Consider the following 14,770-nt stretch of genomic DNA (forward strand, 5'->3'; position numbering starts at 1 on the left):
CGGTTACCATGGCAGCCAGGACGCTACTGAAGCCCTGGCTGCCGTGGTAAGCTCCCTGCTGCTGTGTGTACTATGCACAGGGCAGCAGGGAGAGTGCGAAGTCCTATTAACCCTAACAGAGCTCTATCAGGGTGAAGAGGACAAGGGATGAAAAGATCACAGGAACTAGCCCCTAAGGGGAGAAATAGTTATTAAATAATAAGTAAAAAGAAAAAAGAAAAAACACCAAAATATTAAGTATAAATCGCCCCCTTTCCCAATTTTACATATAAAATATATAAACAATAACTAAACATATTACATATCGCTTTGTCTAAAAAGTCCAAACTATTAAAATATTTTTAAAAAAACTCCTATGCGATTCACAATTTTTTTTGTCTTCTTGCCCCCCCCCCAAAAAATATTATAGGACTGTTCAGTTATGGGCCGGACGTTCCATAAAATGCAAAATGCATGCGGCTTTTTTGGTGTTTTTTTTTTTTTTTGCGTGGTATCAAGAGGTATCGATTATCGCAATACTTTTTTATGGTATCGAAACTGAAGCAAAATTTTGGTATCGAAACAACCCTAGTTTAGGGTACTATGGGCAGACACCAGACAACCCCTTTTAATCTTAGCATAAATACAATGCAATCCCATGAGAAGTAAATACATATACACTTACCTGCATTGAAACACCTTCTACTCTTGCTATGCAAGCAACTCGATCAAGAAAGGTCACAGTGACTGGCATTGCCACAAAAAATCCACTTACAAATGCTCCAATGTATTTTCTTCCAAAAACCTGTGCCATCATCTAGACAAAAAAAAAAGAACACTATATTATATAGGGGTGATTTTATGTATCCTATCCAAAACCAGGGATGGAACATGAATGATAATGGAAACATCTGCACCTCCACTGTGTCCTCTGTGATCTGGGCCTCCTCCAGTTTTAGCATAGAAATGTGCCAATATGCCTGTGTGCAATATCTTTAGGTCACTTTCACATGGGAGCCCTTTCTGGATTTTGTGAGCAGAGAGAGCTGTCAGTCACTGATAGGACTGTCTCCTTGTCTTCAGTCAGTGACTGACAGTTATCTCTGTATACACAGTCATAGAGGGAAGGCTGTCAGTCACTGATAGGACTGTCTCCTTGTCTTCAGTCAGTGACTGACAGTTATCTCTGTATACACAGTTATAGAGGGAAGGCTGTCAGTCACTGATAGGACCGTCTCCTTTTCTTCAGTCAGTGACTGACAGCTATCTCTGTATACACAGTCATAGAGGGAAGGCTGTCAGTAATTGATAGGACTGTCTCCTTGTCTTCAGTCAGTGACTAACAGCTATCTCTGTATAAACAGTCATAGAGGGAAGGCTGTCAGTCACTGATAGGACCGTCTCCTTGTCTTCAGTCAGTGACTGACAGCTATCTCTGTATACACAGTCATAGAGGGAAGGCTGTCATCACTGATAGGACCTCCTCCTTGTCTTCAGTCAATGATTGACAGCTATCTCTGTATACACAGTCATAGAGGGGAGGCTGTCATCACTGATAGGGCCGTCTCCTTGTCATCAGTCAGTGACTGACAGCTATCTCTGTATACACAGTCATAGAGGGAAGGCTGTCATCACTGATAGGACCATCTCCTTGTCTTCAGTCAGTGACTGACAGCTATCTCTGTATACACAGTCATAGAGGGAAGGCTGTCATCACTGATAGGACCTCCTCCTTGTCTTCAGTCAGTGACTGACAGCTATCTCTGTATACACAGTCATAGAGGGAAGGCTGTCATCACTGATAGGGCCGTCTCCTTGTCTTCAGTCAGTGACAAACAGTTATCTCTGTATACAAAGTCATAGACGGAAGGCTGTCAGTCATTAATAGGACCGTCTCCGTGTCTTCAGTCAGTGACTAACAGCTATCTCTGTATACAGTCATAGACGGAAGGATGTCAGTCACTGATAGGGCCGTCTCCTTGTCTTCAGTCAGTGACTGACAGCTATCTCAGTATACACAGTCAAAGAGGGAAGGCTGTCAGTCACTAATAGGACCGTCTCCTTGTCTTCAGTCAGTGACTGACAGCTATCTCTGTATACACAGTCATAGAGGGAAGGCTGTCATCACTGATAGGACCTCCTCCTTGTCTTCAGTCAGTGACTGACAGCTATCTCTGTACACTGCGTGCAGAATTATTAGGCAAATGAGTATTTTGACCACATCATCCTCTTTATGCATGTTGTCTTACTCCAAGCTTTATAGGCTCGAAAGCCTACTACCAATTAAGCATATTAGGTGATGTGCATCTCTGTAATGAGAAGGGGTGTGGTCTAATGACATCAACACCCTATATTAGGTGTGCATAATTATTAGGCAACTTCCTTTCCTTTGGCAAAATGGGTCAAAAGAAGGACTTGACAGGCTCAGAAAAGTCAAAAATAGTGAGATATCTTGCAGAGGGATGCAGCACTCTTAAAATTGCAAAGCTTCTGAAGCGTGATCATCGAACAATCAAGCGTTTCATTCAAAATAGTCAACAGGGTCGCAAGAAGCGTGTGGAAAAACCAAGGCGCAAAATAACTGTCCATGAACTGAGAAAAGTCAAGCGTGCAGCTGCCAAGATGCCACTTGCCACCAGTTTGGCCATATTTCAGAGCTGCAACATCACTGGAGTGCCCAAAAGCACAAGGTGTGCAATACTCAGAGACATGGCCAAGGTAAGAAAGGCTGAAAGACGACCACCACTGAACAAGACACACAAGCTGAAACGTCAAGACTGGGCCAAGAAATATCTCAAGACTGATTTTTCTAAGGTTTTATGGACTGATGAAATGAGAGTGAGTCTTGATGGGCCAGATGGATGGGCCCGTGGCTGGATTGGTAAAGGGCAGAGAGCTCCAGTCCGACTCAGACGCCAGCAAGGTGGAGGTGGAGTACTGGTTTGGGCTGGTATCATCAAAGATGAGCTTGTGGGGCCTTTTTGGGTTGAGGATGGAGTCAAGCTCAACTCCCAGTCCTACTGCCAGTTTCTGGAAGACACCTTCTTCAAGCAGTGGTACAGGAAGAAGTCTGCATCCTTCAAGAAAAACATGATTTTCATGCAGGACAATGCTCCATCACACGCGTCCAAGTACTCCACAGCGTGGCTGGCAAGAAAGGGTATAAAGGAAGAAAATCTAATGACATGGCCTCCTTGTTCACCTGATCTGAACCCCATTGAGAACCTGTGGTCCATCATCAAATGTGAGATTTACAAGGAGGGAAAACAGTACACCTCTCTGAACAGTGTCTGGGAGGCTGTGGTTGCTGCTGCACGCAATGTTGATGGTGAACAGATCAAAACACTGACAGAATCCATGGATGGCAGGCATTTGAGTGTCCTTGCAAAGAAAGGTGGCTATATTGGTCACTGATTTGTTTTTGTTTTGTTTTTGAATGTCAGAAATGTATATTTGTGAATGTTGAGATGTTATATTGGTTTCACTGGTAAAAATAAATATTTAAAATGGGTATATATTAGTTTTTTTTTAAGTTGCCTAATAATTATGCACAGTAATAGTCACCTGCACACACAGATATCCCCCTAAAATAGCTAAAACTAAAAACAAACTAAAAACTACTTCCAAAAATATTTAGCTTTGATATTAATGAGTTTTTTGGGTTCATTGAGAACATGGTTGTTGTTCAATAATAAAATTAATCCTCAAAAATACAACTTGCCTAATAATTCTGCACTCCCTGTATACACAGTCATAGAGGGAAGGCTGTCAGTCACTGATAGGGCCGTCTCCTTGTGTTCAGTCAGTGACAAACAGTTATCTCTGTATACAAAGTCATAGAGGGGAGGCTGTCAGTCACTGATAGGACCGTCTCCTTGTCTACAGTCAGTGATTGACAGCTATATCTGTATACACAGTCATAGAGGGAAGGCTGTCAGTCATTGGTAGGACCTCCTCCTTGTCTTCAGTCAGTGATTGACAGCTCTCTCTGTATACACAGTCATAGAGGGAAGGCTGTCAGTCATTGATAGGACCTCCTCCTTGTCTTCAGTCAGTGACTGACAGCTATCTCTGTATACACAGTCATAGAGGGAAGGATGTCAGTCATTGATAGGACCTCCTCCTTGTCTTCAGTCAGTGACTGACAGCTATCTCTGTATACACAGTCATAGAGGGAAGGCTGTCAGTCACTGATAGGACTGTCTACTTGTCTTCAGTCAGTGACTGACAGATATCTCTGTATACACAGTCATAAAAGGGAGGCTGTTATCACTGATAGGACCGTCTCCTTGTCTTCAGTCAGTGACTGACAGCTATCTATGTAAACACAGTCATAAAGGGGAGGCTGTTATCACTGATATGAATGTCTCCTTGTCTTCAGTCAGTGACTGACAGATATCTCTGTATACACAGTCATAGAGGGAAGGCTGTCGGTCACTGATAGGACCGTCTCCTTGTCTTCAGTCAGTGACTGACAGCTATCACTGTATACACAGTCATAGAGGAAAGGATGTCAGTCATTGATAGGATCGTCTCCTTGTCTTCAGTCAGTGACTGACAGCTATCTCTGTATACACAGTCATAGAGGGAAGGCTGTCATCACTGATAGGACCTTCTCCTTGTCTTCAGTCAGTGACTGACCGCTATCTCTGTATACACAGTCATAGAGGGAAGGCTGTCAGTCACTGATAGGACCGTCTCCTTGTCTTCAGTCAGTGACTGACAGCTATCTCTGTAAACACAGTCATAGAGGGAAGGCTGTCAGTCACTAATAGGACCTCCTCCTTGTCTTCAGTCAGTGACTGACAGCTATCTCTGTATACACAGTCATAGACAGAAGGCTGTCAGTCATTGATAGGACCGTCTCCTTGTCTTCAGTCAGTGACTGACAGCTATCTCTGTATACACAGTCATAGACAGAAGGCTGTAAGTCATTGATAGGACCGTCTCCTTGTCTTCAGTTAGTGACAAACAGTTATCTCTGTATACAAAGTCATAGACGGGAGGCTGTCAGTCACTGATAGGACCGTCTCCTTGTCTTCAGTCAGTGATTGACAGTTCTCTCTGTATACACAGTCATAGAGGGAAGGCTGTCATCACTGATAGGGCCGTCTCTTTGTCTTCAGTCAGTGACAAACAGTTAGCTCTGTATACAAAGTCATAGACGGAAGGCTGTCAGTCATTAATAGGACCGTCTCCGTGTCTTCAGTCAGTGACTGACAGCTATCTCTGTACACACAGTCATAGAGGGAAGGCTGTCAGTCATTGATAGGACCTCCTCCTTGTCTTCAGTCAGTGACTGACAGCTATCTCTGTATACACAGTCATGGAGGGACGCTGTCAGTCACTGATAGGACCGTCTCCTTGTCTTCAGTCAGTGACTGACAGCTATCTCTGTATACAAAGTCATATAGGGAAGGCTGTCAGTCACTGATAGGACCGTCAATTTGTCATTAGTCAGTGACTGTCAGCTATGTCTGTATACACAGTCATAGAGGGAAGGCTGTCAGTCACTGATAAGACCGTCTCCTTATCTTCAGTCAGTGACTGTGAGCTATCTCTGTATACACAGTCATAGAGGGAAGGCTGTCAGTCACTGATAGGACCGTCTCTTTGTCTTCAGTCAGTCACTGACGGCTATCTCTGTATACACAGTCATAGAGGGAAGGCTGTCAGTCACTGACAGGACCATCTCATTGTCTTCAGTCAGTGACTGACAGCTATATCTGTATACACAGTCATAGAGGAAAGGCTGTCATAACTGATAGGACCGTCTCCATGTCTTCAGTCAGTGACTGACATCTATCTCTGTATACACAGTCATAGAGGGAAGGCTGTCAGTCACTGATAGGGCCGTCTCCTTGTTTTCAGTCAGTGACTGTCAGCTATCTCTGTATACACAGTCATGGAGGGAAGGCTGTCAGTCACTGATAGGACCGTCTCCTTGTCTTCAGTCAGTGACTGACAGTTATCTCTGTATACACAGTCATAGAGGAAAGGCTCTCATCACTGATAGGACCATCTCCTTGTCTTCAGTCAGTGACTGACAGCTATCTCTGTATACACAGTCATAGAGGGAAGGCTGTCAGTCACTGATAGGACCGTCTCCTTGTCTTCAGTCAGTGACTGACAGCTATCTCTGTATACACAGTCATAGAGGGAAGGCTGTCAGTCACTGATAGGACCGTCTCTTTGTCTTCAGTCAGTGACTGACAGCTATCGCTGTATACACAGTCATAGAGGGAAGGCTGTCAGTCACTGATAGGACCGTCTCCTTGTCTTCAGTCAGTGACTGACAACTCTCTATGCATACACAGTTATAGAGGGGAGGCTGTCAGTTACTGATAGGACCTCCTCCTTGTCTTCAGTCAGTGACTGACAGCTCTCTCTGTATACACAATCATAAAGGGGAGGCTGTTATCACTGATAGGACAGTCTCCTTGTCTTCAGTCAATGACTGACAGATATCTCTGTATACACAGTCATAGAGGAAAGGCTGTCAGTCACTAATAGGACCTCCTCCTTGTCTTCAGTCAGTGACTGACAGCTATCTCTGTATACACAGTCATAGAGGGAAGGATGTCAGTCATTGATAGGATTGTCTCCTTGTCTTCAGTCAGTGACTAACAGCTATCTCTGTATACACAGTCATAGAGGGAAGGCTGTCAGTCACTGATAGGACTGTCTTCTTGTCTTCAGTCAGTGACTGACAGCTCTCTCTGTATAAACAGTCATGGAGGGAAGGTTGTCAGTCACTGATAGGACCGTCTCCTTGTATTCAGTCAGTGACTGACAGCTATCTCTGTATACACAGTCATAGAGGGAAGGCGGTCAGTCACTGATAAGAAATCCTCCTTGTCTTCAGTCAGTGACTGACAGCTATCTCTGTATACACAGTCATAGAGGGAAGGCTGTCAGTCACTGATAGGACCGTCTCCTTGTCTTCAGTCAGTGACTGACAGCTATCTCTGTATACACAGTCATAGAGGGAAGGTTGTCAGTCACTGATAGGACCGTCTCCTTGTCTTCAGTCAGTGACTGTCAGCGATCTCTGTATACACAGTCATAGAGGGAAGGCTGTCATCACTGATAGGACCGTCTCCTTGTCTTCAGTCAGTCACTGACAGCTATCTCTGTATACACAGTCATAGAGGGGAGGCTGTCAGTCATTGATAGGACCGTCTCCTTGTCTTCGGTCAGTGACTGACAGCTCTCTCTGTATACACAGTCATAGAGGGAAGGTTGTCATCACTGATAGGACTGTCTCCTTGTCTTCAGTCAGTGACTGACATCTATCTCTGTATACACAGTCATAGAGGGGAGGCTGTCAGTCACTGATAGCACCGTCTCCTTGTCTTCAGTCAGTGATTTACAGCTATATCTGTATACACAGTCATAGAGGGAAGGCTGTCAGTCACTGATAGGACCTCCTCTTTGTCTTCAGTCAGTGACTGACAACTATCTCTGTATACACAGTCCTAGAGGGAAGGCTGTCAGTCACTGATAGGACCGTCTCCTTGTCTTCAGTCAGTGACTGTCAGCTATCTCTGTATACACAGTCATAGAGGGAAGGCTGTCAGTCACTGATAGGACCGTCTCCTTGTCTTCAGTCAGTGACTGACAGCTCTCTCTGTATACACAGTCATAGAGGGAAGGCTGTCAGTCACTGATAGGACCATCTCCTTGTCTTCAGTCCGTGACTGTCAGCTATCTCTGTATACACAGTCATAGAGGGAAGGCTGACAGCTATCTCTGTATACACAGTCATAGAGGGGAGGCTGTCAGTCACTGATAGGACCGTCTCTTTGTCTTCAGTCAGTGACTGACAGCTATCTCTGTATACACAGTCATAGAGGGAAGGCTGTCAGTCACTGATAGGACCATCTCCTTGTCTTCAGTCAGTGACTGACAGCTATCTCTGTATACAGTCATAGAGAGAAGGCTGTCAGTCACTGATAGGATCATCTCCTTATCTTCAGTCAGTGACTGACAACTATCTCTGTATACACAGTCATAGAGGGAAGGCTGTCAGTCACTAATAGGACCTCCTCCTTGTCTTCAGTCAGTGACTAACAGCTATCTCTGTATACACAGTCATAGAGGGAAGGCTGTCAGTCACTGATAGGACTGTCTTCTTGTCTTCAGTCAGTGACTGACAGCTCTCTCTGTATAAACAGGCATGGAGAGAAGGTTGTCAGTCACTGATAGGACCGTCTCCTTGTATTCAGTCAGTGACTGACAGCTATCTCTGTATACACAGTCATAGAGGGAAGGCGGTCAGTCACTGATAAGACATCCTCCTTGTCTTCAGTCAGTGACTGACAGCTCTCTCTGTATACACAGTTATAGAGGGAAGGCTGTCAGTCATTGATAGGACCGTCTCCTTGTCTTCAGTCAGTGACTGACAGCTATCTCTGTATACACAGTCATAGAGGGAAGGCTGTCAGTCACTGATAGGACCGTCTCCTTGTCTTCAGTCAGTGACTGTCAGCGATCTCTGTATACACAGTCATAGATGGAAGGCTGTCATCACTGATAGGACCGTCTCCTTGGCATCAGTCAGTGACTGACAGCTATCTCTGTATACACAGTCATAGAGGGAAGGCTGTCATCACTGATAGGACCGTCTCCTTGTCTTCAGTCAGTGACTGACAGCTATCTCTGTATACACAGTCATAGAGGGAAGGCTGTCAGTCACTGATAGGACCGTCTCCTTGTCATCAGTCAGTGACTGACAGCTATCTCTGTATACACAGTCATAGAGGAAAGGCTGTCATCACTGATAGGTCCTCCTCTTTGTCTTCAGTCAGTGACTGACAACTATCTCTGTATACACAGTCATAGAGGGAAGGCTGTCAGTCACTGATAGGACCGTCTCCTTGTCTTCAGTCAGTGACTGACAGCTATCTGTATATACACAGTCATAGAGGGAAGGCTGTCAGTCACTGATAGGACAGTCTCCTTGTCTTCAGTCAGTCACTGACAGCTATCTCTGTATACACAGTCATAGAGGGGAGGCTGTCAGTCATTGATAGGACCGTCTCCTTGTCTTCGGTCAGTGACTGACAGCTCTCTCTGTATACACAGTCATAGAGGGAAGGTTGTCATCACTGATAGGACTGTCTCCTTGTCTTCAGTCAGTCACTGACAGCTATCTCTGTATACACAGTCATAGAGGGGAGGCTGTCAGTCATTGATAGGACCGTCTCCTTGTCTTCGGTCAGTGACTGACAGCTCTCTCTGTATACACAGTCATAGAGGGAAGGTTGTCATCACTGATAGGACTGTCTCCTTGTCTTCAGTCAGTGACTGACATCTATCTCTGTATACACAGTCATAGAGGGGAGGCTGTCAGTCACTGATAGCACCGTCTCCTTGTCTTCAGTCAGTGATTGACAGCTATATCTGTATACACAGTCATAGAGGGAAGGCTGTCAGTCACTGATAGGGCCGTCTCCTTGTCTTCAGTCAGTGACTGACAGCTATCTCTGTATACACAGTCATAGAGGGAAGGCTGTCAGTCACTGATAGGACCGTCTTCTTGTCTTCAGTCAGTGACTGACATCTATCTCTGTATACACAGTCATAGAGGGAAGACTGTCAGTCACTGATAGGACCATCTCCTTATCTTCAGTCAGTGACTGACAGCTATCTCTGTATACACAGTCATAGAGGGAAGGCTGTCAGTCACTGATAGGACCGTCTTCTTGTCTTCGGTCAGTAACTGACAGCTCTCTCTGTATACACACTCATAGAGGGAAGGCTGTCAGTCACTGATAGGATCATCTCCTTATCTTCAGTCAGTGACTGACAGCTATCTCTGTATACACAGTCATAGAGGGAAGGCTGTCAGTCACTTATAGGGCAGTCTCCTTGTCTTCAGTCAGTGACTGACAGCTATCTCTGTATACACAGTCATAGAGGGAAGGCTGTCATCACTGATAGGACCGTCTCCTTGACTTCAGTCAGTGACTGACAGCTATCTCTGTATACACAGTCATAGAGGGAAGGCTGTCAGTCACTGATAGGACCGTCTCTTTGTCTTCAGTCAGTGACTGACAGCTATCGCTGTATACACAGTCATAGATGGAAGGCTGTCAGTCACTGATAGGACCGTCTCCTTGTCTTCAGTCAGTGACTGACAACTCTCTCTGCATACACAATCATAAAGGGGAGGCTGTTTTCACTGATAAGACTGTCTCCTTGTCTTCAGTCAGTGACTGACAGATATCTCTGTATACACAGTCAGAAAGGGGAGGCCGTTATCACTGATAGGACCGTCTCCTTGTCATCAGTCAGTGACTGTCAGCGATCTCTGTATACACAGTCATAGAGGGAAGGCTGTCAGTCACTGATAGGGCCGTCTCCTTGTCTTCAGTCAGTGACTGACAGTTATCTCTGTATACACAGTCATAGAGGGAAGGCTGTCATCACTGATAGGAATGTCTCCTTGTCTTCAGTCAGTGACTGACAGCTATCTCTGTATACACAGTCATAGAGGGAAGGCTGTCAGTCACTCAGTCACTGATAGGACCGTCTCCTTGTCTTCAAAGCCCGGAATGAGCAGGAATTTACATGTATAAATTATAAGTTATACTGAATCTTATCCCAAAGACTATATATCAATCTGCTCAGCTCCTCCTGCTCTATAACCTACAATCTGCAGCTCAACCACCATGTTCAACATGACCGGTTCCCTTTAAAAACTATTGGGGTCATTTATCAAACTGGTGTAAACTAGAACTGCCTTAGTTGCCCATAGCAACCAATCACATTCCTCCTTTCATTTTCTAAAATGAAAGGTGGAATCTGATTGGTTACTAGGGGCAACTAAGCCAGTTCTAGTTTACACCAGTTTGATAAATTACCCCTTATGTTACTATAATCCATGTGTCATCACTGCATACATTATGCCTGTATTGTGACATTACTGCATGCATTATCCATGTACAGTATTGTGACATCACAGTGTGCATTTACCTTGTAATGTGACATCACTATTTGCATTATTCTTGTATTGTGACATCACTGTGTGCATTATTCCTGTATTGTGTATTAGGGTACGTTCACACTTGCGTTAGAAAATTCCGGCAGGCAGTACCTGCCGGATCCGGAAATCCATATGCAAACGGATAGCATTTGTTTCCGGATCCGTCTGACAAATGCATTGAAATACAGGATCCGTCTCTCCAGTGTCATACGGATCCGGCATTAATACATTTCAATGGAAATGAATGCCGGATCCGGCAAGTGTTTCGGAATATTGGCTGGAGAAAATACTGCAGCATGTATGCGGTATTTTCTCCAGCCAGATACTGTAAGAGGGGCTGAACTGAAGACATCCTGATGCTTGCTGAACGGATTGCTCTCCATTCAGAATGCATTAGGGTAAAACTGAAGCATTTTTTCCCGGTATTGAGCCCCTAGGATGGAACTCAATACCGGAAAACTTCCAGACTAGTGTGAAAGTAGCCTTATTCCTGTGTTGTGACATCACTGTGTGCATTATCCCTGTACTGTGATGGCTTTTTCTGACTAACATGAGCCTCTCTATAGTGGGATAACATAAGTGTGTACTAGTGCCCATGTGTTAGGCTTCTTTGTACTGCAGCCAGAACCTGACAGGTTGCTATGGGCAACCACATGGCTTTTTGCCTGCAGTCATTTAGGAGGGGCACAATACACTGGAATAGCGGTATAAGACCTCCATACACAGCAGATGTGTATGACCGGCCCCGGAACACACAGCCCGGTAACGTGTATAGAGCAGACAGCACAGCATGTGACTCAACAGGGCAGTGCTTATTTCACTGTGACCATGAGCAGCCCGTAGGCAGCAGTGAGACATTACCTGCCTGTCTTCCTGTTTCCCGGGTCAGGCTCTCTCACCATGTGCACAGTGCGCGCTGTCACTAGAGGGCGGAGCCTACCAGAGTGCGGGGCGGAAGCGAGCAGTCAGTGTGGGCGGGGCCGTGTGCTGCGGATATTAGTGGCGGGGTAGAAGTACTAGTCAGCGGTCCTGCGTGCGACCTGCGCTGCATGCGTACTCTACACAGTGACCTGCGCTGCATACATACTCTACACGGTGACCTGCGCTGCATACATACTCTACACGGTGACCTGCGCTGCATACATACTCTACACGGTGACCTGCGCTGCATACATACTCTACACGGTGACCTGCGCTGCATACATACTCTACACGGTGACCTGCGCTGCATACATACTCTACACGGTGACCTGCGCTGCATACATACTCTACACGGTGACCTGCGCTGCATACATACTCTACACGGTGACCTGCGCTGCATACATACTCTACACGGTGACCTGCTCTGCATACATACTCTACACGGTGACCTGCTCTGCATACATACTCTACACGGTGACCTGCTCTGCATACATACTCTACACGGTGACCTGCTCTGCATACATACTCTACACGGTGTCCTGCGCTGCATACATACTCTACACGGTGTCCTGCGCTGCATACATACTCTACACGGTGACCTGCGCTGTCTACATACTCTACACAGTGACCTGCGCTGCATACATACTCTACACAGTGACCTGCGCTGCATACATACTCTACACGGTGACCTGCGCTGTCTACATACTCTACACAGTGACCTGCGCTGCATACATACTCTACACAGTGACCTGCGCTGCATACATACTCTACACGGTGACCTGCGCTGCATACATACTCTACACGGTGAGCTGCGCTGCATACATACTCTAGTCTACAGAGTGACCTGCGCTGCATACATACTTTACACGGTGATCTGCGCTGCATACATACTCTACACGGTGACCTGCTCTGCATACATACTCTACACGGTGACCTGCTCTGCATACATACTCTACACGGTGACCTGCTCTGCATACATACTCTACACGGTGACCTGCTCTGCATACATACTCTACACGGTGACCTGCGCTGCATACATACTCTACACGGTGTCCTGCGCTGCATACATACTCTACACGGTGTCCTGCGCTGCATACATACTCTACACGGTGTCCTGCGCTGCATACATACTCTACACGGTGTCCTGCGCTGCATACATACTCTACACAGTGACCTGCGCTGCATACATACTCTACACGGTGTCCTGCGCTGCATACATACTCTACACGGTGTCCTGCGCTGCATACATACTCTACACGGTGTCCTGCGCTGCATACATACTCTACACGGTGTCCTGCGCTGCATACATACTCTACACGGTGTCCTGCGCTGCATACATACTCTACACGGTGTCCTGCGCTGCATACATACTCTACACGGTGTCCTGCGCTGCATACATACTCTACACGGTGTCCTGCGCTGCATACATACTCTACACGGTGTCCTGCGCTGCATACATACTCTACACGGTGTCCTGCGCTGCATACATACTCTACACGGTGTCCTGCGCTGCATACATACTCTACACGGTGTCCTGCGCTGCATACATACTCTACACGGTGTCCTGCGCTGCATACGTACTCTACACGGTGTCCTGCGCTGCATACGTACTCTACACGGTGACCTGCGCTGCATACGTACTCTACACGGTGACCTGCGCTGCATACGCACTCTACACGGTGACCTGCGCTGCATACGTACTCTACACGGTGACCTGCGCTGCATACATACTCTACACGGTGACCTGCGCTGCATACATACTCTACACGGTGACCTGCGCTGCATACATACTCTACACGGTGACCTGCGCTGCATACATACTCTACACGGTGACCTGCGCTGCATACATACTCTACACGGTGACCTGCGCTGCATACATACTCTACACAGTGACCTGCGCTGCATATGTACTCTACACGGTGACCTGCGCTGCATATGCACTCTACACGGTGACCTGCGCTGCATACGTACTCTACACGGTGACCTGCGCTGCATACGTACTCTACACAGTGGCGGGATTTTCTAGCAGTGCAAATGGCTACTACAGCACGTCCCCTTCTTTTTGAAGGGTTTGTCTCGCCAAAGACGTTCATGTTTGCATTATTCCCGTACTGTGACATCATCGTGTGCATTAGTCTTGTACTGATATCATGGTGTGTTTTATGTACTGTGACATCACTGGCTTTTTTTTTTTTTGAACTGTGATGTCATTTTGTGCATTATTCTTGTTCGGTGACATAATTGAGTGCATTTTTCTTGCACTGTTGCATCATTAGATGCATTGCTCTACTGTGGTGTCTGGAGTTGTGCGAAACGAGCTTCGGATGCTTACTCTGAAGTCGCTTTGTTCAAAACTTGTGAATAATACTGTACGGACATCTGTCTCAGTACAGTATTAGAATGTATGGGCTGCGATGGCAGTGTAGTACAGGCACGCTGCTCACTGAAGCAGATCTTATTAGTTTGGACTATGTCCAGTTAGCTCTTGCTGGCTCCTGATGAGTTGTGGGGTTTCACCTGCAGTGAAACACGTCGAGCATTAGGCAGGGTGCTTATGTGAGTGGGGCATCGGGCAATAGCTGGCTATTACCTAAGCTGGTTAGGGACCTGGGTGCCAAGTATATCTAAGTTGCATATCTGAATACCAAAGGGGTGCCTATGTAGATTATAGGGGTAAATACTAGGGTATTTACGTAACAGACAAGCCTCATTCACACATATGTGAATTTTCACAGACCACGAAAACCTGTCCTGTAGAGTGCACGGCTTCATTGGTTGCTATGATGCCGTGCGCTTCGTGCTGTCACCGCTGTACAGTAATATACTCGTATAGATCATACAAGTGAATTACTGTACAGCGAATCACGGAAAGTTTTATTT

General features: G+C 46.1%; 1 protein-coding gene across 2 annotated transcripts in view; it reads right to left on the reverse strand.

The window, feature by feature from the left end:
* Nucleotides 1-11,904, reverse strand: part of IMMP2L (inner mitochondrial membrane peptidase subunit 2) — a 1,418,140-nt gene extending 1,406,236 nt beyond the window's left edge. For both annotated transcript variants that reach the window (XM_040411005.1, XM_040411012.1), the window contains exons 1-2: nt 11,831-11,904; nt 665-796 (exon numbers count right to left, since the gene is read on the reverse strand). In XM_040411005.1, coding sequence (XP_040266939.1) covers nt 665-796 — 132 coding nt within the window. In that variant the 5' untranslated portion in view covers nt 11,831-11,904. The remainder of the gene's footprint in view (nt 1-664; nt 797-11,830) is intronic.
* Between the last annotated feature and the right edge of the window lie 2,866 nt (nt 11,905-14,770).

This window comes from Bufo bufo, chromosome 1 (assembly GCF_905171765.1).
Source record: "Bufo bufo chromosome 1, aBufBuf1.1, whole genome shotgun sequence".
In the NCBI taxonomy this organism is placed as follows: Eukaryota; Metazoa; Chordata; class Amphibia; order Anura; family Bufonidae; genus Bufo; species Bufo bufo.